The following is a 27602-nucleotide window of genomic DNA, read 5'->3' as shown; positions in this document are numbered from 1 at the left end:
CACTTTTCGCCACGATAAACTCTGTGACTTCTTCAGAAGGCAAGAATACAAAAATACAAACAGTAGCCATTTTTAAAAAGGTTCTTAAATACTGTTAATCATTAGAGGTAATTAATCAATTACTCTCTTCATTCATTTTAAAAGGGAATGTCCTAGTAAACAGTCAGTCAAATGCAAATAAATATAAAAATGTACTTATGCATAAAAAAGTGCAAGTAGAAATAACGCTAATACACAAGCGCCTCGTATAAATCTCTTTTTACGAACGTATATTGTCTGCTAAACCACTATCTTGATAAAATAGAAGTAATCAGCGTATAATAAAGTAGGCATTTAAAAATATATTAGTTGGTGTTAAAATTGGAGTTTAATGTCATTATGTTAAGGAACTTATTTTAAAGACATCAAGTTCCAAAGTAAAGCGTGTTTATTGTGTAAACTGTGTAATGTAATAAACATTATACATACTTCACGCAATATTGGTTGTCGTAATTTTTGTATAAGTTGTCTGTTAAATTATTTATGCTATTTCCATTTGTCAATACTGCAGTGCTCCTATACCTTATAACCTTTAGCCAGGGTGAAACCCGGCTTTTTATAGATTTTAATAGATTAAAAATCGTACCCAGGATGTACATTAAACAGTTGACACCTAATGGAAACTTAGTAAAAACTGCTAAATTAAATTAAATATATTTTTTATAAAATTATTCAAAAGGTATTCAAAAATATATTTTGTGATTTATGTATAAGTTAATTATTTGTTTTATATTATTTTATTTTGTATTTTATACAATAAATTACCTATGATTAAATATGGATCATTTAATTTTAACTTTAATTAACAAGGAATTTATAAATAAATAAAAATCATGGTTTAAAATGAAAATAAAAATAAAAAATAGAAAATAAAAAATGAAGATTAGAAATAAAAGTGCAAATAAGAATTAGGGAATTTTCTTTGTAAATGCCAACTTATTGTTGGTTATTAAAATGTTATTTTAATTTAATCTATAAAGGTGTTGGTCAAATTAATTCCAGCCATCGAGGGGGCCAAACCAATTCGGGATCTAGCAACTACGAAAATCAAAATTTTCAAGGAGCAGCCTCGAGACCTCAGTTTCAGAACAAGAGGTCAGCGAGGAACAGGAGAAGGAAATGGTAACAAACTACTCGTGTAATTCTACTATATTTGATACTACCCCTACTCTCACGATTATTTCTAACTCTAGAGCCGACTTTAAGATATACAACTATACCAATTTAGTAATCACTAGCGAAACAGTAGAACTGCTAAGTAAAGGCCTTACTTTCGTATCATCATCCACCTTTAATATGGCTGACACACTTATAGATCTTAAACTGTTCATTAGGAAACTAAACTTGCTAATTCTGATGGGTAGCGACTTTAACAAGAAGACTGATTATTTTGTTTCCAGTGTCTTTAATCCCCCCCTTCATCCAACTCTAAGTCTCTTTGAAAAAGTAACAGAAATGGACTTGAGGAACTTGAAAGAATTTAAATATCGGTATAAATACAACATCACTAGAGAGGAAAAGAATTTATTGACAGATTTAAGGCAGGCACCCATCAGAATTATGAAGCCAGATAAGGGAGGGGGACTTACTATCATGTTCAACAGTGATTATAACCAAAAAATGCTATCAATACTGGACAGTGATACTTATTCGAAGTCATCTACAAATGAAATGAATATGGCACATCGTATGGTAAAAAGTTTGATTGAAGAACTTTATATTGAAGGACGTATAGAGAGTAACATGTATAATTTCCTCCATCAACCAGTGGTGAGAACACCGGTCCTGTTGTGTACCAAAGATACATAAGGACTTGCAGAATCCCCCCATGAGTCCACTGGTAGATGGAAGGAATAGCATTACATATACATGTTCTAAAGTTATTGATAGGATCTTACAGAAATATATTAAGGTAGAAAAACAAATTACCAAAGATTCCTGGTCCTTTCTTCGATCAATCAATGGTTTACCATTTTCTCCCGACTGTTATTTTATCACAGTGGACGTGAAAGACCTTTATTCCTGTATCCCTCACGAAGTAGGGATAGAATGGGTAACCCATATGTTGAAATCGTTGGGGGCACCCATGAATGAAATCCTACTGGTTGGAGAACTATTAGATATGGTATTATCATACAATTTCATCATGTTCAACAAAGAAATCTACCACCAGAAAATTGGAGTGGCGATGGGCTCCCCTTGTGGGGCGAGCCTCGCCAATCTAGTTATGGCCTTTTGGGAGAGGAAGTTTGTGTTCAACAATCCTATGGTCGAGAACCGGATCACGTTTTACACAAGATTCCTCGATGACATATTCCTATTATTTGAAGGTACACCAACTGAAATAGAACAACTTATGGAATGTTTTAATAGTAGCACGGATTTTCTTAAATTCACACACAAGTATAGTAAGGAATCCATGGACTGCCTTGACGTATACTTGATGAAAGATTTTATAAATAGAAGGTATGCTTCTAGAATACATAGGAAGGAAACGTATTCCAATATGTTCCTTCATTTCACAAGTAGTCATCCCGTCCATCAGAAGAAATCTGTTGTCAAGGGACAATTAGTTAGAGCAGCCAGGATGACAACAAGTGAATTCGATTTTGTCCAGGAATGTAATCTCCTAAGTTTTTCCTCCAAAGAGGGTATCCTAATGAATTTATCCAAGGAATTCTAACTGAGGTTAGGATAAAAAGAATGCAAGGCATATATATACCCTTACTGGGGGGTAATCAGATGGAAAGACGGGTAGAACCGCTAGAAAATCTAAACAAAAACCAACTTAATTACACCTGCAGCGTCATTTTAAACTTTACTTTAGACGCATTTGACATCAAAAATATTCTGAACAAAAATTGGGAGTTACTAACCTTAGACAACAATTTTAGAGGCTTAATACCGAACAAACCTAAAATTACTTATAAGAGAGGATTGAATTTAAAAGAAATTTTACAAACCAAATGCGTAAAACCTGTTACTAACCCAGGCATGACTAAATGTAATATGTGCAATATGTGTAAATACATCAATGAGGGTTGCCACTTCACAATTAGGAATAATACATACAAGATTAGGAATAAATTCAATTGTAGCAGTAGACAAGTAGTCTATAAAGCTAAATGTGTTGAATGTGCAGCCTTCTATATAGGAAAAACAGACAGGATATTACAGGAGAGAATATACAAACATGTTTATAGTATCAGAAGAAGGAAGATGGAAAATGCCTTAGCCAGGCACTGTTTTGAAAATCAAGGTCATAAATTTAAATTTAAAGTAATCGACCAAGTAAGCGAGGATCCCAGAAGCAGTTATGAACCTCTCAAACTTGAGGAGAAAGAACTTATATGGCAGCTAAGGACAAATACCAACCAATTTCCTGGTATAAACGAAATGACCTCCATAAAATGCATTTTGAGACTCAAGAATTTGGCTAGATAAATAGTTAGCCATCTTGATAGTAAACCCCAACTATAGATTAAATTAAAATAAAATTTTAATAACCAACAATAAGTTGACATTTACAAAGAAAATTCCCTAATTCTTATTTGCACTTTTATTTCTAATCTTCATTTTTTATTTTCTATTTTTTATTTTTATTTTCATTTTAAACCATGATTTTTATTTATTTATAAATTCCTTGTTAATTAAAGTTAAAATTAAATGATCCATATTTAATCATAGGTAATTTATTGTATAAAATACAAAATAAAATAATATAAAACAAATAATTAACTTATACATAAATCACAAAATATATTTTTGAATACCTTTTGAATAATTTTATAAAAAATATATTTAATTTAATTTACTTTAGCAGTTTTTACTAAGTTTCCATTAGGTGTCAACTGTTTAATGTATATCCTGGGTACGATTTTTAATCTATTAAAATCTATAAAAAGCCGGGTTTCACCCTGGCTAAAGGTTATAAGGTATAGGAGCATTGCAGTATTGACAAACGGAAATAGCATAAATAATTTAACAGACAACTTATACAAAAATTACGACAACCAATATTGCGTGAAGTATGTATAATGTTTATTACATTACACAGTTTACACAATAAACACGCTTTACTTATGTAAAGAATAGGGATCGGTTGGAACTTGATGTCTTTAAAATAAGTTCCTTAACATAATGACATTAAACTCCAATTTTAACACCAACTAATATATTTTTAAATGCCTACTTTATTATAAGCTGATTACTTCTATTTTATCAAGATAGTGGTTTAGCAGACAATATACGTTCGTAAAAAGAGATTTATACGAGGCGCTTGTGTACTTGCACTTTTTTATGCATAAGTACATTTTTATATTTATTTGCATTTGACTGACTGTTTTCTAGGACATTCCCTTTTAAAATGAATGAAGAGAGTAATTGATTAATTACCTCTAATGATTAACAGTATTTAAATATCTCAGCTTCAACTAGCCAGGACACTAGCAGTATTACAGTTTGCCATGAATCTCTTCAACAATCTAGGTTTCACATTAAATATAAAAGTCCTCACTTGCTAGTTTTTTTTTTTTTGTCTTCTTGACAATTCTTTGATGGCTTTTTTTCTCAAGGAAAATGCATGCTTATCATCAACACTTTCTCAGTTTTTCTCAACCAAAAGTATCGTGTGCAGGAGAATTCATGACAGTTGTAAGATTCATGGCATCCTTTATGATTCTATATTGCAGACGTCAGAAGAGAACGATGCAATGCTTCCTAAAATGAGTTTGGGCTCGGCACATTCCTCCTCCTCTTTCTTTCCCAATTTCTGTTCTCAGCTTTGTGAAGAAAGGGCTCCTTTGGTAGGCCAGTCAAGACCTGTAGAAACCATGAGTTTCTTTCTTGCCCCCCATTTACTCTCAGGTGATGGCCAGAGATGCCTCTGACTTTGCTTGGGGTGCTGTTTCTTGCTGTGTGAAGGCAGGAGGAGTCTGTGAACCACACCACAGACTCTGGTACCTAAATCTCAAAGAAGTGGTAGCTGTGATAAAAGTCCAGACAACCCTGAAGCGGCTGTAGTCTCCGTGACTTCTGTTACCTGAGACGGAAAACACTACCAATGTGATGTGTTACATCAGGGAGGAGTCTACTGCACTAAGTAAACTGAAATTGAATCAGACTACCAAAAGGGAATCCACTACTGCATCCCACTGAAGTCTCAAGTACCTGGACACTTACCAAAGTAGACATTAAGTATGTAATTTAGTGTTTTGCCAGGTAGTACTACGGAATAAATCTGCCCTTCTCGACCAGCGGTCTCTTGTGCATCACTTAGCTCCCTAGGTGATCCACTCCTATCACCCACATAGCTTAATTATAACTCCTAGCCTCCCACTTGGCTACCCCTCTCTGTATTTTTCTCAGCCTACGTTCACTCTCTTGGCTTCACACTTCTGGCTATAGCCATTAATTGCAGCTATAACAGAACAACTCTGCCTTTTTCTGTGGTCCACTCTCTCTCACCCCCCCATACTTTGTCTCTCTTGAATAAACCCCCTTTTCAGTACTCCCTTTACCCTCCGCCACAGTGTACTCTCTAGTCTACTCCTCTCTACCTTTCCAGGCAATTGATTTTACCTGACTTACCTGTTTCTGATATTTTTTCCCCTTTCTCCTAGCCCTTCCATCTCTTACTATCAAATAATATACACCTTATACACATTCTAATCTCTCTTAATCTACCAGCAATGTTCTACACATTACACACCCACTTGCTAAACAAACTAATCTGTCCCTTCACAATTTCTGCAGTACTCATTCTTTCTATCCTCACCACCTACTATACTCAACTTTATGACAGCACCCCACCCCATGGCAAACAGAAGCAATAGGCTGTCCTGTAAAACTAGTACATTTCCCCATATCACCATGTGACCTAATCTCCTCCCATACCATCTGTTTCCTACACAATCAGCAGTTAGCTAAATAAAACTCCCATTCCTCTCAAAGACATGCTAAAATAATTTACAAGCTTATTAAACTCTACCTACACCTACTTAAAACACTTTCATGCAGTGGTGATATACACCCTAATCCAGGACCCAGTAAAGCAACCAACTCAAACTTAGATCAGCTAAATCCTCTTTACCACAGACCAACCTCCTCTCTCCTCTTCTAAACCTGAATGTAAGAAGAATATTAAATAACATTCATGACCTTCATGCCCTACTAGCCCTATATAAACCAGAGATCATTTTGCTAACTGAAACATGGCTAAAACCGTAACCCCACAATAATGAGATTACAGCTCCTGACTATAGTATTATACGTAGAGATGGAATGGGAAAAAAGAGAGGAGGGTGGCAGTAGTATTACACAATTATCTCAACATCAAACTATTTGATGGTATGCCCCCTGAAGTCGATAATGTAGAAATTAATCCTTGCTAAATTAAAACTAAACCCCAACAAACATATTAATATTGTAGGTGGTTATATCCCATCAGGTAATATTCCTATAATGGAAAACTTACTGGACTGGATCGTAAACTACCTTCCACAAGAAACTGTACTACTAATTGACTTTAACATTGACTGGCTTAACTGCTCCAGTCACAATCCCTCTACCTGCATTAATCTCCATGGACTTACCCAACTAATTTCATCCCCCACCAGAATCAACAAATCATCCCAACGCAAGTCCATTCTTGATTGGATTCTTATATCCGATCCCTCTCTCGCATACAGATCTGGTTGTCTAGCTGATAGTTTGGTTGATGGTCACTTAGACTAGCTAATTAGAAACGGATCCCAATACATCAGCCATACTATATTCAGAGTTATAAGAAATAAAAAGACGTTTATACCTAATAAATTCATCCGTGCACTAAAATGTTGTAATTGGACTCCCCTGAAGGAGCTGTCTCTTGATGAAGCTGTGCAGTACTTTAACTCAACCTTCTTACAAATCTTAAACTGTCACGCATCCTCCAGAACCATTAGAATAAAAGCAAAGTACGCCCCATGACTAACTAAAGAAACTAAAACTACAATGAAAGAAAGAGATGAGGCTTGGATACAATTCCACAAAACAGAACCATTACTATGAGTCAAAACTACTTAGAACTTCGTAATAAAACCAAAAAACAAATTAAACTTGATAAAACTAACTACTACAAAAAACATGCAAGAAAAGTATGTTCACAACCCTCAAAAATTCTGGGCCACAATAATTACTATACTTCAGCCATGAAAATCCACAAGCCCAACCCCGTGATGGTAAACAACCATGACAACATTCCCACACAATTCAGTAAGTACTTTACTGAAACCATTCAAACCCTGGCCAATGCCCAAAATAATGCTAGTATCCCCACACCTACAACTACCCAAACCCACCCCAATGTACAAAACAATTCCTCCAACTTTTCCCTGCACCTTGTGTCCACCAAGGTTATTGCTAAACTCCTTCACAAACTTAAACCAAGCACTCTGGTTACTGATAACCTACCAGCACATTTCCTTCAGATAGCTGCTGAAGCTATAGCCTATCCTATTGCTGTTCTCATCAGTAGAGCTCTATCAGAGTGTATGGTACCAACCTTATGGAAAACATCACATATTCTACCACTACACAAAGGAGGTATCTCCTTAGAACTCACTAACTACCGCAGTCGCTATTCTATCACCCTTATCTAAACTATTAAAACGAGTTGTTCATACTCTACTAATGCAGTAACTCAAAAATAACAACCTGCAATCTAATGCACAGCATGGCTTTAAACCCTCCCATAGCACCACCACAGCATTACTGTCTTTCACTAACACAGTAAGACTTTTCGTATCTTCCATGATCTTAGACCTATCAAAAACTTTTGACATGGTTAACCAGAATATTCTTCTCAAAAGCCTAGCCACCATAAACATTAGCCCCTCCTCTAGCTCATGGTTCAGCAGCTACTTATCAGGCTGTCAACAAGCAGTCCCACGGCCAAACCAAATGTTCTCTCTGTTATCAGTATCCTTAGTTGTCCCTCAAGGCTCCATCCTTGGCCCACTGCTTTGCTCTCTTTTTACCAACCAGTTCTCTTCCTCCACACTCGCTGCCTCAGTACTACAGTATGCTGATGACACCACCCTTATATGTGCCGCTCCTACTACAAAAGAACTGCATACCCTAACCCAAAATAACTTTACCTTAGCCGAAGCATAGTACACCAACGCCAAACTCATTCTTAATCCCAAAAAAACAAAACTTATTATTTTTAGCCCAGGGAGGCCCCCCCCAACAATTTTTGCGTAACTTCTAAAGATAATATCCAGATCAGTCCAACCATACACACTAAACTGCTAGGTGTATGAATTGACAACCTGTGATTCAACATCCACATAGCTCAAACCGTCAAGGAAGTAAACAAAAAGCTTGGGCTCCTTTACAGGAACAAACACTTTCACTAGACACACCAAAACCACAATACCAAGGACTCCTCTCTTATCCATCCTCCTGTATGCCTCCCCAATCCTGACTAATCTCCACCAGGCTGATTTAAACAAAATGGAATCTTGCTAAAACAAGATTGCCAAGTTTGCTACTGAAGCCTCATACAGATCACATCACTGTCTATCCCTTAAGCAGCTTAACTGGCTTGAGCTCCCTAAACTACTGCTACTCAGTCAGTTGTCAGCAGCACGCAAGTTATACTACCTTCCTGACAAAACTCCTGCACTCCAGGATCTAATTCAACCCTATATTACTGCTAGACCCATAAGCTCTACCAACCCAGAACCTCATAAATGTCAGCAAATATAGGAATGATGCTGGTAACTCTCTTTGGTTGCACTATTGCAAGAGTCTGGAATACTCTGTCTAGCCATATAACTTCTAATACCTCTACCACACAATTCAAAAGGCTCCTAAAAAAACAGTATTCTAAGAACTGGCTATGCTCCTGCTACTCCCCAGGTTAAGACATAAAAATGCATTGAAGTGTGGGTACTGTTGCGATGCCAGTTCCCTGGTAAGACTTATTCAGATTATACCTAAAGAATGCCTAGTGAATGTCACTACTGTAGATATATATTGTATAGATCAAGGACCTAGTACCAATGCATGTGTTTATCCTGATAATTATGTACCTATTACCAAAGCATGTTTTTAGCCTAAAAAATATCTATGTGCTTTAAACTTTGATTCAGTTGTTTGAATTTATTAATGTCACCTTATATGTTTCTGAATTTATACTTTATTGTGTGTTTAGTTTATGTAATGCATCTTTTGGAACTTTTCTGTCCAGGCCTCCACTGAAAATGGACCTGTGTCCAGTTGGACTTTCCTGGTAAACAAATGTAAAATAAATAAGTAAAATAAAAATATGCCCTTTGCAGAGTAGCTGTGATTGCATGGGACATAGCACTTCAGGATAACTTAATCCTACAGGTAACTTGCATCCTGTGAGAGCAGAACATGTAGCAGACTCATTGAGCAGTTCCAGGATAAGACCCTCCTCAGTGGCTGTACACCTGACGTCTTCCTGCAGATAGTTCACCAGTGGGGAAACTCCCCAAAAAGATCTGTTTGCATCCCATCTAAACAGGTAACTGAAACATTTCTGTTCTAGGACACCTTGCAAAAAGGCCTGCACGACAAATTCATTCTTGGTTCTCAGTCTCCTGAAATGGGATACTTCTCTATGTCTTTCCCCTTTCCTTTCATTTCCAAATGACTTCAAAAGGTTAGAAGGGACTTGCGAAAGGTTTTACTGGTGACCCCATTTTGGCCAGGACAACACTGGTTCTCCCTTCTCATGCAGCTGGCCAGGGGCAGTTACCAAACACTTCCTTGTAGAATTAACTTGCTGACACAAGACAGTGGCTCTTTGATTCATCCCAACTTTCTAAAGCTGTGATATAATTGAGTTTCCCCTGTGAGAGTATAGACTACAGCTTTTCAGTATCTTTAGTTTTCTCTCTTTTTATCTTCATTCCCCTTCATAGGAACCTCATCTGATATAACCAGTTCAGACCTTTTGCTATATTATCCCCTTTGTCAAAACTTGTGGTGAAATGCATTCGCAAACTACTTGAACACATTCTTCAGGAAAATCTCCTGACTCCCACACATCATGGTTTTAGACCCACCCATAGCAGTACCACGGCCTTATTAACCTTCACAGACACTGGTAACAAAGCCAGAGACAAAGGCAAACTCATTTCCTCTGTATTCCTTGATATCTCTAAAGCTTTTGATCTAATCTCACTAAAAATGTCTCGGTCAGCTGTCTTCCCTAGGGCTATCACAGTCCACACTACTATGGTTTAACAAAGTGGCTTTCTAGCTTTTTTCCCCTCCTTCCTTTCAATACATATATAACATCCACGTAAATCCTGTCAGCAAGCCTTCCTCATACAATATGCTGATGATTCTACTCTATTATGCTTTTCAAGTGACCTAATACATCTTCAGAGAATTACTCAAGAAACCTGTAACCCTGTTGAAAGTTGGCTACTGGATGATCACCTGCTACTAAACACATCAAAAACCATAAATTACTTCTCTTTTTTTCCAAAATTCCATTTCCATTAAAAAAATAAAATAAAATTTCTTTCTTAAATAATACCATGGTTGAAGTTACCTCCCATACAAAACTACTTGACCTGACAATCAATGACCATCTTTAATGTGATTTACATGTCCACAACAACATCAAAAACTAGGTATCTTTCAGAGAGTGAATAAATTCCTTACAGATTCTGCCAAAGTAAGTCTAACCACCACATGCCTATTACCCTTATCTCTTTTCTCCTTTATGGAGCCCCGATCATAACCTACCTACAAGCCTCACTTAGTTTTACTTGAACTATGCTACAAAAAAAGTTGTCAGATTTCCTTGCAAAAAAAAAAAAAAATACCATATTCACCACTGTTTAGTACTAAAAACACTTAACTGGCTTGGAATTCCTCCCCACCTGTCTCACATCCAGCTCATCTTAACCCACAAAATCGTGTATCCCACATTTGCCTGCCCAGCAATTATCCCTTTACTCCACTTCTGTTTATCAAACCATCCGCTTCAGTCAAATGATAAATAACTGCTTACCTTTCTCAAACTGCAAAGGGCTGCTGGGGTCAGCCTGTATACCAATAATGTAGCTAGAACTTGGAATATCAATCAGGTGCATCTCACTCCTTTATCTTTTCAAACCATTACTAAAAGACTTACTCTCTTCCTCCTGGCTTTGTCCTTCTTCCTCATCTGGGGCATAGTTTCTTGTAATGTCCATCATCACCTTCTTATACCCCCCTTTAAAGTACCGAATCACTTAACTTTCTTATCCCTCTCTAATACCTCACTTTACTTGTAGTACGTAAACTACTATACCTGCTCTAAATAGCAGAACCAAACTATTATTCCATCCCTAATTCTACATTAGCACTTAAACTTGCTTATCCTAATACCTCACTTTATTGTATTTCTTAAATTACTCCTACCCACCAAACACCACTCACTCTTGTATCTATAAATTCTCAATACAGTGCTTGTATATTAATGTTTCTGAATGTCAGATTTTATTATACTGACTACTGTGTTATATGTTCACTGAAATTATAAAATTTGTTATTGTAAATGTTGATTGCATTAAGTTTGTTACCTTGGAGCTTTTCCCCACAGACCTTCTCTGTAAAAGGGCATCTGTTACAGTCAGTCTTTCCTGGTAAATAAATGAAATAAATTTAGCTTTCATGGAAGAAAATGCCACAAGCAGAAATTAAGAATTTTGATTTAAACCCATTACTAACTTCTCCTTAATTTTCTTGACAAAGGAATGCATTCTTAAAGAAAATACTTGGTAAGAGGACAATTGTGTTTACTGACATTATTTTGAAGAAGATTTTGAGGAGTCGCTCCACTGACAGATAAATATATGCATGCATTTGTGAGAATAAGCATGTACAATTCAGATACTATATGAAACGTAGCATATTCAAAGTTAAAAGTCTTGCTTCTCTGTTCAGCACATCAAAGGCTGTAGATACATCCAGACACTAATGTAACAAGTATTCAATATAATATTGTAGAGCGTAATTTGCCATATTAATGGTAAGCGCTGACACAAGACCAGTTGACTTGAAAAACATTTTTTGTTACTTAAAAAGCCTGTATGGAGTTTGCATGTTCTCCTTGTGTCTCTGTGGGGTTCCTCCCACCTCTCAAAAACATGTTGAGTGTTTCCATCTCATACTCGCACAAGAATGGAGCTGTGGGAAGTACACAGACTTTAGATGATGCCCTATGGGGAGAGAGTTGTATAGACCGACCACTTAGGGCATCTGTTGTGGTGCGCAGTATCCTCAGAATAGGAGAACAGGGATCACAGACAGCATGCTGTGGCATGGCTAGCCACTCAATGGTGTAAATATATTGCTCTAGATAATCTAGTTGTGTTGACTAATGTTGCCAAATGGGTATGGGTATTTGCCAGTGATAAGTGGTTTGAGGACCTGGGCTACTCTGACCTATGCCAGGGATCCATGCTAATGGTAGGAGGGGTGTATGTGCTTCTATTGGCCAGTGTGTACTTGCTATAAAGCCCAGCAGCCCTGGGTCAATAAGCTACTGGCTGGCCAGTGTTCAGTTTGGATTACCTGGGATAACACTGTTGAATGAAACCTGGAAACGAAACCGATCAGTATGCCAAACATGAACTAAAAATTGCTACATTCAGTGTAGATTCACTGACAGGACAGAGGTTGGAAGTGGATGACATGATGGTAAGGAGGAGGCTGGACATATCTAGGAGACCAGATGGAAAGGCAGTGCAGCAAAGCTACGTAGCTTTGGATCCAGAGTCGTCTTCGAAGGAGGAGACAGAGGTTAGAAATGATGTGGGAATGGTGGTGAGGAAGATGGTGAGGGATGGCATCAGAATTGGTGACAAGACTCATGACAGTCAGACTCCAGCCTGTTGATACGGTAGTATTTGTAATGTCATCCTATGCCCCATAGCACGGTTGTGTTAAGTGAGGAAAAGACAGCAGTTGCAGGACTTACTAGGCAAAGCAGGACAACATGAATTGGTGTTGGTAATGGATGACCTGAATGAACATATTGGGACAGACAGAACACGATATGACGAGGAGCTGGGTTCACATGAGTGGGGCATCAGAAGTAAAGGAGAGGCCATTCTAGACTTCTGTCTGGTAAATGGCTTGATGGTGGCCATCACATTGGTCACCAAGAGAGACAGTCAGAAGTGGGGCCAACATGCAACTCTGGTTGACTGCCTTCTAGTTAGGAAAGGGCAGTGGGGTTAAATCAGCGAATGCAAATATTCCAAGTAAAACGGTCGGCCCACAACATAAGCCACTGGTAGCCACATTCAACTGCAGACAGTGGTCAGAGAGGGCTCTAAGGTCAACGGAGACCAGGTTAATGACCTAGAAATTGACTGGAGAGAGAGAAAACAGTTCAAAGATTTACTCAGGATTCTAGCACCTTAAGACGAAGAGGAAATAGCTGGAATGGCAGCATCTGAAAACAGCATGTGTGAGGAGTATAGAACAGATATATGGCCTAGCTAGGTATGGAAGTAAGGTACATAAGGAAATCTGGTGGTGAATGCAGAAGTCCAGGAAGTCCTCAGAAGAAAGGTGTGCAGGAAAAAGTAAAAGATAGAAAACAGACCAAGGTAGGAAGGAATGCAGGTAACAAAGATGCTAAAAGAGGAGTTGCAATAGCAAAGAACAAGACACTGCAGGCACTGTGCCAGCTTTTGGAAAGTGACTCGATAGATGGCACAAAGAAACATCAGACTGCAAGGAGAAGACCGAAAAATAAATAAATAAAATAGACACTCCATAAGGGATGCCAACAACAACCTGCTCACCAGTCCACAGGACATCAAAGGCAGATGGAAGGAGTACTTCAGCAGCTTCTGAAAGAAGAAAAACTTATAGAAGTTGTACTGCCCCAGACGCAGCCTATGATGAAAGAAGAGGAGGAGGAGCCCACCAGAGTATTAGTAAGAACAACCGTAAGGAAAATGAAGTCAGGGAAAGCACTCAGATGAGGTCACAGATGATGGGTTCCTAAGTGTGTACTAGATTAATGACCACTAGGGCCTTAGTAAGCCCAGTCATGTAACCAAATATGACCCACAAATTTGATGTATATATGGGGTCTTTTACTGACTTCCACTGTCCGTCCAGGACCGATATGATAAAGATGTTGGGTGAGATAGGGGAGAAATGTCAACTGAAGGTTCTCATAGCAGTATTGAGAAAAAGATGTATCCCAGCTGACTAGAAGTTAAGCATACTGGTGTCAGTGTTCAGTAATAAAGGAGGCATACACATTTGTGGTTAGTACATCAGTATCAAATTCCTGTCGCACTGCATGAATGTTCTGGAGAGGTTGATTGATAAATGAATGCACAGGTAGTAGAAAGTAAGATGAGTGAGGAGTAGTTTGGATTCAGATCAGGATGCAGTACAACTGACCTGAAGTGTGCATTGAGGCAGTTGCTTGAGAAGACGCTAGAAATGAAAGCATCCAACTAGGCATTCCTAGACTTGGAGAAAGCATATGACAAAGTCCCAAGAAAGCTGATATGGACAGCCCTGTAGTAGTTAAAAATCCCTAAAATATTGATAGAATTGGTGCAAGCTATATACAAAGACCCGATGACTCAAATATGAACAGTGTTCAGTCTCGGAGCTTACTAGTTTTAGTGGATGTGTTCATACTGGTGATGGACTACATTAGTACACAAGTTGGAGGGGACAGATTAAGAGAGTTGCTGTATGCAGACAATATAATATTACATATAGAGTATGAGCAATAACCTCAGCAAAGATAGAGGAATGGTATGCAGAACTGAAGGCACATAGGATGAAGCTGAGTACAGATAAGGCAGTTGTAATGGCAACAAATGGGGGAATCGGAAGAAGCTGAGAATTGAGACAGAATGGAAAGTAATGGAGCAGGTTAACACTTTCAAGTATCGGGGTTGAGGACAAAGGAAGTCTGAATGAGGAGGCCAAAGCTAGAATCAGAGGGGACTGCAGCTAATTGGCACAGACTATCAGAGGCAGTGTATGATAGAAAAATGTCAAAGATGCTGAAAAGTAAGGTGTACAAAACAGTGGTATGACCAGTGCTGCTGTATGGTACAGAAACCTGGACAGTAAAGGTAGGGCAGATGAGGAAGCCAGAGGTAATGGAGGTGAACTACCTGAGAAGGGTGGTAGGATGCACACTGTAGGACAGACAAAGAAATGAGGGCAAAAGAGCAGAAGCCAAAGTAGCTGCAGTTGTAGAAATGGTCCAAAGAACAGATTATGGTGGTTCAGGTACATGTGCAGAAAAGCAGTAGACAATCTGCTGAAGTAGATTTGGGACAGAAAAGAAGACAGGAGGTAACAAGAGTCCAGCAAAGAAGTGGATGGATTGTGTAAGAGATGATTTATGACAGTAAGGCACGAGTGTCTTAGAAGGTAGGAGAGTGACATTGAATAGAGAGAGAGATGGTGACAGTTGAAACAACGCCCCGGCCACTGTAGAAAATGTGGGGGGTGTTGATTATGATTCAAAATTTCAACTTACCTGTGTGGCTGACAGGCTGACTATCTCTCTTGCACGCCTTTTTTTCTGATGGCATGCAGTAAGTATTAAAAGAAGCAAGAAAACCTAGCGGACAAATCTTACTTTGCCAAATTAAACAGATTTTCTTTTTGGTAATAGAATTAACAGAATGGAGAATAGAACCCATTTCAAGTGGGGACACTCCTGGTTCTCCAGTACCTGTGTGAATTGCTCAATTTTGGTCTTGCATACACTTAGTAAAAATATATATTTTTTTATATTTTTTGGAAACTGCAGCCTGTCTGCCCTTGGCTCCCCCTCTTTTCATATTTGTGCCAAGTTAAATAATGTCTAAAAGGGGTTTTGCATGTTTGACAACCAAGAAAGAAGATGGCTTCTTCTTGGGACTTGGTTTGTTTTGGAAAAAATAATGCTTTCCATTTGAACCTGCAGCAAGCTCTTCTGTAAATTTTTTAACATGGAAGACTGCATTGGTACTAGCTGTGAATTCTGCCAGATGGGTATCTGAATTACAGACTCATGTCTATTCAGCCTGTTTTGATCTTTCATGAGGACAGAGTGAAGTTCAGAATCTACCCTTCCTTTATGCCTAAAGTTGTCTCCAGAATTTACTTTTAAATCAAACAACTTGCCTTCTAGTTTTCTTCCTTGACGCTTAAAAGAAAGGATTCTTCATGGCCTGGATGTCCACAGAAAGATATGTTATCTGAATAAAAAAATAGAAAATCAACTCAACTTTTTTTTGGGTCCAATGATGGTAAGAAGAAGGGACAGATGGTATTCAAACAAAGCATTTATAAATGGTTTTCCCATGGCATTCCGTTCTGCTCTTCTAATCATGGTACAGATTTGTTTCAGAATGTCAAGGCTTACTCTGCTTCTATGTTTTTTTTTTTGTAAATATCTGATTCTGCATCTGTTCTGAAAGCAGCTACTTGGACCTTCAGTTCACACATTTATCAAACATTACAAGTTGGGTTCTACTTCGAGTGCTGGCTTTGCTAGGGCTGTTCTTCAAGGGATTCTGGACTCTGGTCCTTCTCCATCTGTGCTTTGTTCTTGCACTTTGGCAGTCATCCCGTAATGTAATGGCTACGGCAATAGTGATCCAGTGTTGAACATTGTACAGTTGCATAAGTTAAATTGCATAACAGCAAATACTGCAAAAATGATCGATTTGAATATTACCACCGCCAGTTTGGTTAACCTTTTCTGCCTTTTCATTGGCAGCTGGATCACCATGCAATGTCATACAATTCTTGTGGTGGTCTTTTCACATCCCATTAGATTGCAGAAGTTTTTTTTTTCAGATTCTTTAAAACTTTTATCTTATGATTAAATAAATTAGTGTATTTTGAAGATGAAAGTTCAGTAAGTTTTGTTTTCTTGTAGACAGAAAATAAAAGTGATAGTTCAACTGTGCCGTTGAATTCAGGTCACTGCATTTTACTGTTGCTCCTGGTTTGCCTGCACAATCCTTAGAAGTCTACGTTTTTTATTTTTACTACACATATACATACATTCAGACACACACACACGTCATCATGTAGGTATATATACATGTGTGAGTGTCCATGAAACATAACATTTGTTTGTGTTGCTGTACTCCCCCCCCCCCCCCCAAACTTTTGCCAAGGGTGGTGTTGGGGGCCTTGCCTCTCCCGCAACACCTCTATATAACCTACTCTGGGACTGCTTCAGTTTAGGGAAAGGGAAAAACAATACTTAAATGTCAGGTTTTACAATTTTTAAACCTCAACATTTTACTGTAATTTCATCATGGACTTTTATATGCACAGACACACACATGCTTATGTATTTGTCTACAGCATGTATATACACACACACACCTGTCAATGGTAACTGTATGAATAACTGTCCTGATCTGTGTTTCTCTGTCAGATGACTATTCTTTGATGCAAGGTCATGCATTGGTGTAGTTATTATATCAGAGCATTGCATTGTGGCTGTTCCTCATATTGATATTTGACCATACTAAGCATGATGTCTTTTTCCATTGATGTTTTTTTTGCAGGGATGTGAAAAGTATGAAATTCGAAGTATTGTCAAAGAATAGTTAGGTTTTATCTCTAACTGTACAAACTGATTTGTTAATATTCTGGCAGTTCATTGTATGCACACTCTCTTTTTGTTAATACCATAATTCAGAGATATCCATTTTCTTCAGGCTGAAAGTTTCAGCTAAGTTCCATGACTCCCTTTTTTCTCTGGCTTTAGCTTTTCTACATTTGTGAGAACTGTTTAAGGTCTCATCATTCAGCTATTTTGACCTTGTTTGCTTTATCAATTTTATAAGAGACTACTTGCTTTGTCCAAACACAACTTGATGTCTTTCTATAACTCCTCGGGTACTCTGCCGTTTGTATCCAATGGAGCAGATTGGTTTTGCTGAATCTTTTAACTCCCATGGTATAGTTTGAAGATCATGCTTTATTTAGTACCTGGTTGGATTAACCTGCTTCAGCTTGGTGCTGTATTTTAGTTGTTGATGATTTGTACTACATTTGTTATTTTATTGGTGATGTTGATATCGCCATCATTTGTGCAAACCACTGGATGAGGTCCACATGTACAGATACCACGTATGTTGGCAAAATAAGGTGTTTGAAGTGAAAAGATTCTTACAAAATTGTAATTGTAACATGTTCTCCCACTTCATTTCTACTACCAAGCAATTGTTTTCCAAGCACTTGACTTTCTCATGCATATGTTTTAACATAGTGTGGTGGATCTTTTCAACTGGTCAAGTGCAAGTCATCAAGAATTTATAGCTATGAGCGTAAATAGTGTGGATACAATTGTCATAGTGAATTTTTGTGAATAAAACACTTTAAGCAGGACAATGTCTTCATCATAGAGAGCATGTTTCATAAAAAGCAGGGAGCAAATTGGCTGCTGAGTGTTTTTTGCCTTTTTGGAAGAGGATTTGATGCCCAGAGTGGTGGATCAATAAGAGAGAGAAAAAAGTGAAGTATGACTTGCACAAAGCCCCATGAGGAAGCTGGAGATCATTCCTGTTACATGAATTCAAAATAAAGAGTTACTGAGAGATACAGGGAGTGATAGACATGCTGAAAGAGACTGTAACCCATCTGTATGTGAATATTTTGTTTAGCCAAAGGACTTTTTATTTTGGGAAGAACCTGCATTTTTTGTGCTTTTATTTAATAAACAATTCTATATAAAAACTGTTTTCTCTGCTGCCTTTAATGGTCCACATTGGTGGATGGCAGCAGGCCTCTGTAGCACAACTTTTTTATGAAATGTCTGAAGACTGTAGCTGTCACTGACAGTTTAATGAAGTTATCTGCTTGAGTACATATTTCCCCAAAACAGAGAGAGACGGAAACAAATGATCCTTGGTGTGTGCTGAGAGTGTTTGTTTCCATTGAGTGCAGCTGTGCTTGGATCCATCTACCAGAATGACCACTGTGAGATAGTGACTGCAGACTCTCCGTGCCACAAACAAAGGGATAGTGGAAGTGGCCAAATTGATAGCTGTGCAAAGGACAGTTCTCCTGCTGAAACAGTTAACCAATGAGGAGGACCTACAGGTGGCTCTGTCTCCTTTGAGATATATGTCTTCCAGGAGGGATGGAACTGAATCAACTGGGCTAGTCTCCGTTCAGCCCCGTTGACCAGAAAACCACTAAAAGCTTTCATGGGTGTGAAAACTGTAACCTCTGAGAAGAATGAGGCTAGAGATACTATGGCTAAGGAGTGTGATAAATTATCTGGTAGAATAGTTTGACTGCATTATGCAACTGTGGGACTGTAAAGTTAATTAAATGTGAGGTCTTAATTGCTGGTGCAGAGCTACAGGAATATGGTCATGTTGATAAGAATAGTGTGCATATAAAAAGAAAACCTTTAACGAAAAGGATGAAGTAGTATGCATTAATGGAGGCAAGAAACAGTATCTTGCTCTTCAGCTAGAAATACAAATTTTGTGCTTAGCCCCCCCCACACGCACACACACATTGTAGGTCAGTCAGACATGCCGCCTATCCCATGCTGTTTTACGACAGTCCCCTTAGGAGCTGTACATAGCTTGCTAATAAGTTGCTGGCTGACTGTAACTTAGAGTGAAAGTACTTTTAACTGCTTTAATAATATAGGTGTGTCTTTTATTGCAAAACTAGTCATTAATTTGAATAGTAGTGCCCCTGACCATTAAACATGCAGTGATCCTATCGGTGCCTGCAGTTACTTGCCCATTTTTAGTTCAGGACTGCTGATCTATAGCTAATCTCCATGCACTGTTGCTTGACAAGATAGTTTACTTAAAGTGGAGCGGCCATATCATCAAATGGGATCTGCTGTGATAGACTTGACATGGACTCGACAGTAAAATCCATTGACAGATGTCTTTTTCATCGCTGACACCATATGCATCAGTATCAAAAAAGACCTTCTGTCATTTAATCTATTTCTGCATATGAGAAGGCTTTTAAATTTGTGTTACACTATGTTAATATCCTTGATGAAAAGAACAGGGTTTGGGAAAGGACCTGGTGAGATGGCTCTAAAGTCGACTCTCCGAGAGAACTTTCAGGTAACTGTGTGTCATTTGGTTTTGATACCTGTACAGAGGAATGAGGTAGTGTGGAGTTTTGTCCGTGAACCCGTGCTGTTCTTACACTTCAGTAACGATCTAATCTTAATTCTTGCTAGTTACTCTTTAAGTTACAAGTTGTCTTTCTGAGAACTGTAAGAACAAGTTGATTCATTCAGAAAGAAGTACCCAATTATCTTAAGTTGTGGCACTGATTGCATGGTAATAAAATTACTGTTAACAGTAATAAAGCCATGAATTAAGTCCAGCAGTAAAATACTTGGGTGATGTTTTTGACTACAGTGGTTGATTTTTAAGTACCATATAGAAATGCATATGGGCATGATGTTAAAGCAACTTTAGTTACTAACTTAGCCAGCACATTCAAATGGGAAGCCCAAAAGGGACAGTTAATGACCAAAATGAAATGCAGCCTCTCCCCAGCGACACTATCAACAAACAGTTTCTGCATGCTGCTTGTTTTCAGATTTAGATCATCCTTCGATCCCTTTGAGCATTACTATTTTCTGTTAAGTTTACTGACTGCTTAGTACTGTCAGCCACCCTGTTGATAATTTCCTTACATTCATATTACTACACCAGACATACTGTCCACCACTGGCCCACAGATTTTAACCACCCAATCAGATCCTCTAAATACAGGCGCTCAGATGTTATAGAGGACATATGGCTCTTCAGTAAATAAAAGGTAATAATAAAATTGTGCTGTAACCTGAAATCAAGTCCCCTTATATGTCAGAAACAGAATTGCATGAGATGCAGTTTGTCTTCTGTCTGTAAATAATGTTTTTAACAGTTATTTGTTTTTAATCAGGTGGGTGAACTGGTTCCTAGATCCTTTTCAGGCATGACTTGGGCCACATGGCAAAATAGATGTTAACAGTCAGAAAAGATAAGGAAACCAGTTACACATTAGCCCAAATACATGTGTATAGTCATTTTATATTTGCTAACAAAATATATTTATTTTAAAGCCATACTGTAGAGGATAACTGAAATTGTCAAAATACTGATGATACCTTTGTAAGAATCTGAATTTAGTTATTGACTCAAACTGGTGCAAATGTACTGAAGGTTAACTGTGTATATGTTTGAGTATGGTATTTCCTTTAATTGAGTATTGCCTGTCCAGAACTGCTGAAAAAAGTGCTAATTATTTGATCACATTGAATACAGTGTTTGTCTTGAACATTTACTTGATTGTTATATTTGTGGCTGTGAATTGTTACACAGAGCATTGATCTTTGTAATCATGTACATCTCTGACATGGATGTTGGTTATGGTTGGCAAGGATTTATAGGCTTGTCCACCCTGTCCATTAACAAAATAAATAAACAGGAACTAAATAAAGTGGTGAGATGTATGCCCTCTCCATGCTGAGATAACTTGCGTTAATCTTGGCCAGCGGTGTAGCGGCAGTGTTAGTATGCTGCATCATGGAGAGTGCTTGTGCATATATGCATCTCAGTCACTGGGAGCAAAAGTCTCCTTGTACTACTCGGGGGAGTTCGCTCACTCTCCAGGAAAGGTGTGTGCTTTGTTGAACATGCATCTCTCTTAAACACTGGGCATTTTCTTGCCTTTAATTGCAACAGTTTCCATTACCTAAATGAGTAGAAAAGCTCTTTTCCTTTGTGACAACTTTATTTCTTTTTGGATGAAATTTCTGATTTAATTTTTTCCTGATGCAATTTAGTTTTGTGAACCAAGCAAGACGTAAAGAAGATGGGAATTTGGTATCCTTTCGGTTCTCTGGTAAAACCTATTTCAGAGTCTGTAAGCCTGTGGAGCCTGGAACCCCGCTGCTTTTGGTACCTTGTGAGAAGAGTGCATGCATGGAAACAGAGGGACCATTGGAATTACCAGCTACAGCAGCAGAATCTAACCCCCCAAATATGTCACAAGGTGAGGCTTATCCAGTTTTAAAGTTAGGCTATTACTGTGATGTTTGTAGTCATTTGAGGCTGTCTGGACACTGGGAACTCTTCAGGAAAAATGGAAGCATTGGACATGTCTAAGAATTTGAAAGTGAAATCCAGTACTAAAATTTCATTAAAAGATCACTTTTATTGGTTCACGTGTTCAGTCCCATTACATAATTAATTTCAGCGACATTTTCAACTGTTCCTACACTAAATTAGTTTGTATCAACCAATACACTGACTCTAAGGTACAGTATGGTAATGGAGGTTTCTTGTTGTAATGTTAATGGACTCTGGGTACCTAGGACTTGTTTCTCTGTAAAAATTGTCACCATAGCATAATAGAGTGCTGAAGCAGTGACTTGGTAGGAAATACAGTCATAATATCGAAAGCTTCAAACATCAAAAGACAGAACATTAACCACACAAGGTAGAAACATTCAATAGTGAAACCGCTGAAACCAATGGCTTTATGGCAGGGTGGGGAGACAAGTGCCCTGCACTTCATGGTATTTATATATACCAAATCGAGATCATGCTACTATGGGGATAGGAAAGAAATAGTCCCTGTTGTATGGCAGTCCACGCAACATACTACTAGTTATTCAGTACTATAAAAAAAATCCGTAGCAACGTAGCTCTGTGTTGTGTGTTCAGTATATATGCTTTGCTAGAAATGGCCTGTATCTGTCTCAGTTGGGCTTCAGGCTTCTGGCAAAGGCCCTTGCCTCCCCCATAGTGCCTTTTTTAGGAAAAGTCCTGAGGTTGATAAAACCGACATAAAAATTTCCGCAAAACGCAAATTAAAGTCCTGCTGCTAAACACTAGGAGTCGAAACACGAAACTGCACTCATTGCAAGTTTTCTTAACTCTGGAAGATGCTGATATTTGTCACAAAAACCTGGTTCAAAGCTGCGGAGAACACCCCAGCCTTATGTGGTTACTCATCCTGTCATACATTCAGACCCTAAACTGTGGGCAGCAAAGCCAAAGGAGGTGGAGTTTTCCAGGCTGGTCAAACAGTATGATGCACAGGAGACACTGCAGGTGCAGTTAACCTTTGGCAATACCCCTATTCAAATCATAGCTAGCTACAGGCCCCCAAATTTGACTCAAGATGCCCACTCCACCTATCTGGACCTCTTTGAATATGTCAAGGTTGAACCCTTTACCCTAATCCTGGGTGACTTTAATTTACCCAATCATAGACTGGAAACACTTCTCGTCACAGAGCTTCCTCGTTTTTTATTTATCAATGCAAATGTCTTGGAACATCTAGTCGATACCCCCCCACAAGAGGTGATAATATCTTGGACTTGGTATTAACCAACATGAGTAACCACTGCAGCACCCCTACAGTATCATCCTCCGTGGTAAGCTTCAACCATAAAGCAGTCAGTTTTGAAGTCAGCATCTCCCCTGACTCTGCTCTAGCAAGGGTCAAACAAAAAAAAAGCTTCTCCAAAGCTGATTACAACCTCTTGAAGGATGGTATAAACAGCTTCACAGCCCCCTCCTCCTCTGTAGGAACTGGCACCAATGTCCAGATCTACACAAAAGCACTGTATGAGCATTTGTATAGATGCGTGGCATCAGGAATACCTGACAGAACAAAAGCATCCTCCACAAGGAAGAGTAAACCTATCTGGTGGGCATCTGCAATAAATAAACTATATAACGAAAGGAAAAAATTGCTGTCCAGGACCAAGAAAGCGCAGGTGCCCAATTGGAAGCAATCTTTCCTTAGCCTGAACAAGCAAATAAGCGCACTAGTGAAATCCTCTAAAGCCAACTTCAAGTCCAAATTGGCCACAGCTGCTAGAGACGATCATAAGGCCTTCTTCACATATATCTGCAATCTCAAAGGAAACATCTAGATTCTGTTCAGAACTGGTGGTCAAGGACACCACATTCACAAATGCTGTAGATATAGCCAACCTACTGACTGACAGATTCAGCAAAAACGTCACCCCATCAGTAAATCAGGACGTCCCCATTACCTACCCCCCTCTCCTTATCTCTAGGGAACAGATTATCACTGCCCCAAAACATACAGCCTTCATGGGACCCGATAACATCCCAGGCTGCATCCCACATGAACTTGCAGCACCATTAGGCACCCTATTCAACCAAACCACCACAACTGAAAAGCAGCAAAGCAAATCCACAACTGGCCACTGAATAAAAATTAACACCCTAGCGCTTCAGCAAACAGCCTTCCAGGAGTAATCCAAATTCATCAAACATAAAACACCTTGTGTAGTCATTTCAGTTAAACAATCAGTTACTCAAGTAATTAATAAATACTTCCAATGAATCTCAGAATTTAAGCCTAAAGGCAACAATGTATTAAATTTTAAAATATAAGTAGATTATAAAACAATTTATCTTTTAAAACACACATTTCCCCAAGTTGTACACAGATGTTCTAGAATACAACTTTGTAGTAAAGAAAAATTGCTGTTCTGTTTGTTTCTAAAGTCCATGGCAATATTACTTTCAAATTATTATTTTTTTTTTGCTGTCCCTAATATGTTTCTGCAATCTTGTCCTAAACTTTCTCTTACTCTCCCCTATGTAATATAAATCACAGGGACATCTTGAGGCATAAGCAATGCCTTCAGTAACCCAAGAATATTTCCCTAAAGGAGAAAAACGGACTCCATTTATTTTATCAAAAAAGTCACTATATTACAACAGACATTACAGCTATCACAAGGAAACGTACCTAATGATAAAGGATTCCTAATTAACATCTTCAGGGGGAGTAAAAAAACTTGAGACAAAAAATCTTTTAAATTCCTGCCGCACTTATAAGAAATAGATGGATTATGATTAAAAATATGTATCAAATTACCATCTCTCATCAAAAATTTCTAGCAGTTCTTAAATATTATATCATCACTAAGATTATTATAAGTAGATACAAAATATACTTTACCATTTGTATTATTGCTATATAAATGTTTTGTATATTTAATACAAGCCTCAGGACCTGTAACACTAGTCTATTGTGAAACTACCCTCTGTAGCGCTTTATCAACTATGTGTCAATCATAACCTCTGCTTATAAACATGTCAAAAGTTTGTCCTGATTCCACAAAAAAAATCTGCCCAATTATTGCAAATTCTGTAAAGATGCAAAAATTCCCCATAAGGTAAGGATTCTACAAGATGCCTTGGGTGAAAGCTACACCCATGCAAGAAATGATTATGCTCTGTAAATTTCCTATGAACAGTAGTATTAATTCTGCCATTATCTAAGCCTTTTAAAACTAGGTCCAAAAATTTAACCTGATCATATTGTAAGCCATCAAAATTCTGGCCATATTCATTCTTTTCTAAATCCTTGTGGAAACTCTCTTTTATCCTTACCCTTACATACAAAAATTAAGTCGTCTATGTAGATATAATAACCTATGACATGATCACACATTAACTTGTGCTTATACAGATATTCCATTTCAAAAATGGCCATCATCAAATTGGCATACATGGGGGCAAATGAAGCCCTCATTGTCGTACCCTGTTATTGATGGTATAACACTTCATTAAACAAAAAATAATTATTCAATAAACAAAATTGAACAAGATCAACAATATAGTGAGACAAGGGACTGTCTCCTAAAAAATAGAATAAAGCTTTAATACCATGTTCATGCCTAATGCTTGTATAAAGTCTTTTAACATCTATGGTGAAGCCAGTACATATCCTTGACCCATACTAAATCAGATATTGTTCTTAAAAATCAAAAGAATATAGGATTTCAACTTAACCACAAATGGCCTTAAATAATTATATATTAAAAGGCCAATGTTATTCAGAAAATATCTGTACACTGTCACAATAGGACGACCGGGTAGATTATTCATACTTTTATGTAATTTGGGCAAACAAAAGGATGCAATTTTGCTTCCCTGTACACTAATTTTTTATCAATATTTTCCTTAGTGAAATACCCAATTTATAACCTTTTTGTAACAATAACTTATACTGTATCAAGGCATCATTGTAAACCTCAGTGTTGCATTTCTCGTAAAGCAATTCATTCTGCTAATGTTCATTACACACATGAATATATCATGTAAAATGTAATATTCCATAGCACAGCGATGGGCTGCTGCTACTCGCCGATCAGAAAACACTTTGTCAACATCATCAGCTGTGTTAAAAGGTGTTGTAGGGCTTTTGAACGCACGTAAACCTCTGGGAGATGTATCTAGATCTTAATAACGTTGTAGACATAGTATATTCAGATGTACTTTAGTCTTAGACGTTAATAACTTTTCTAAATTATCACATAAATCTTGAATGTCCTTGAAACATTTAACGAGGCAGACTGTCCCACTGTAGAAAATGGATTATCAGTCCTACATTGTCTGTCCCCCATGTACTTTTCCATCTTTCTTAAAGGAACGTCGCCTGTATTATTTGTAGAACGCTCACCATTAAACGAAGTTCCATTAGGTATTTGTGAAATGTAGCTTTCCATAGTCCTTTGTGAAGAATTCTGGAGCAAAGCTGTCTCTTTCCGAAAAAAAATGGGGAATATTATAAGAATGATCCGTGGCCATATATGACAGCAACAAACCACCATAACCAAAATACAGCAAAGCAAAACAAATCCACAACTGGTCACTGGATAAAAATGTACCCTGTTCAGCCAAAGCTTGAGTACCGGTTTTGTCCCAGCTGAGTCGAAGACAGCCACTGTCATCCCTTTACACAAAGGTGGAGCATCCGCCAATCCAGGAAGTTATAGACCCACCAGCCTAACTAGCCTGATCTGCAAGGCCATGGAATGGATTATCATGGACCTCATTAACAGGGACATTGACAACCTCCAAACACTCGACCCCACACAGTTTGGCTTTGTCAAGGGGAGTTCATGTCTGTTAAATCTAGTCGACGACTTTGTGGTAGTCGCCAAAGCCGTGGACAAGGGGAAGTGTATACACACTGCCTACCTTGACCTGGCCAAAGCATTTGACACTATTCCCCACTCAGGCATAATAGATAAACTCTCTCAACTAAGCATCAATCATTATGTTCCCAGATGGGTAACAAACTGGCTCACCGATAGAACCCACCTAATCAAAATAGGGGAAGCCACCTCAAGCAGTGGACCCATAATGAATGGCATATTCCAGGGATTGGTTTTGGGGCCTCTGTTATTAGGGATATACTTCTTCTGAGGTGCAGTCCAAAACCAGTGGGCTATGGCTGAACAAGTTTGCAGATGACTGGAAGCTGGGAGAGGTCATCAATTCTCCAAGTGATGTGGACGTCCTGCAAGAAGTTCTCACTCAAACAAATGACTGATGCATGCTTAGGACATTGTTATTAATGTGATAATACATGGGGACGTCACTCTCCCCAAAGAGGATGATGATGCATTTTTGGGCATTCAGCTTGAGGGATTTGGGCACCCTGGTTGATAGCAACCTGACGTTTGACCACCATGTTGCTTCCGTTATACAGAAAGCTTTCTACATGGC

General features: G+C 38.2%; 1 protein-coding gene across 2 annotated transcripts in view; it reads left to right on the top strand.

Annotated features, from left to right (window-relative positions):
* The window catches only part of ZNF408 (zinc finger protein 408), a 301687-nt gene that overhangs the window by 232863 nt on the left and 41222 nt on the right, over positions 1 to 27602 (top strand). For both annotated transcript variants that reach the window (XM_044082529.1, XM_044082528.1), the window contains one exon: positions 21878 to 22086. In XM_044082529.1, coding sequence (XP_043938464.1) covers positions 21878 to 22086 — 209 coding nt within the window. The remainder of the gene's footprint in view (positions 1 to 21877; positions 22087 to 27602) is intronic.

The sequence above is a fragment of the Protopterus annectens genome, chromosome 9.part0 (assembly GCF_019279795.1).
Source record: "Protopterus annectens isolate FY-2018-M chromosome 9.part0, PAN1.0, whole genome shotgun sequence".
Classification (NCBI taxonomy): domain Eukaryota; kingdom Metazoa; phylum Chordata; order Ceratodontiformes; family Protopteridae; genus Protopterus; species Protopterus annectens.
The sequence above is the reverse complement of the archived record's forward strand: the minus strand, read 5'-3'. Positions and strand labels throughout refer to the sequence as shown.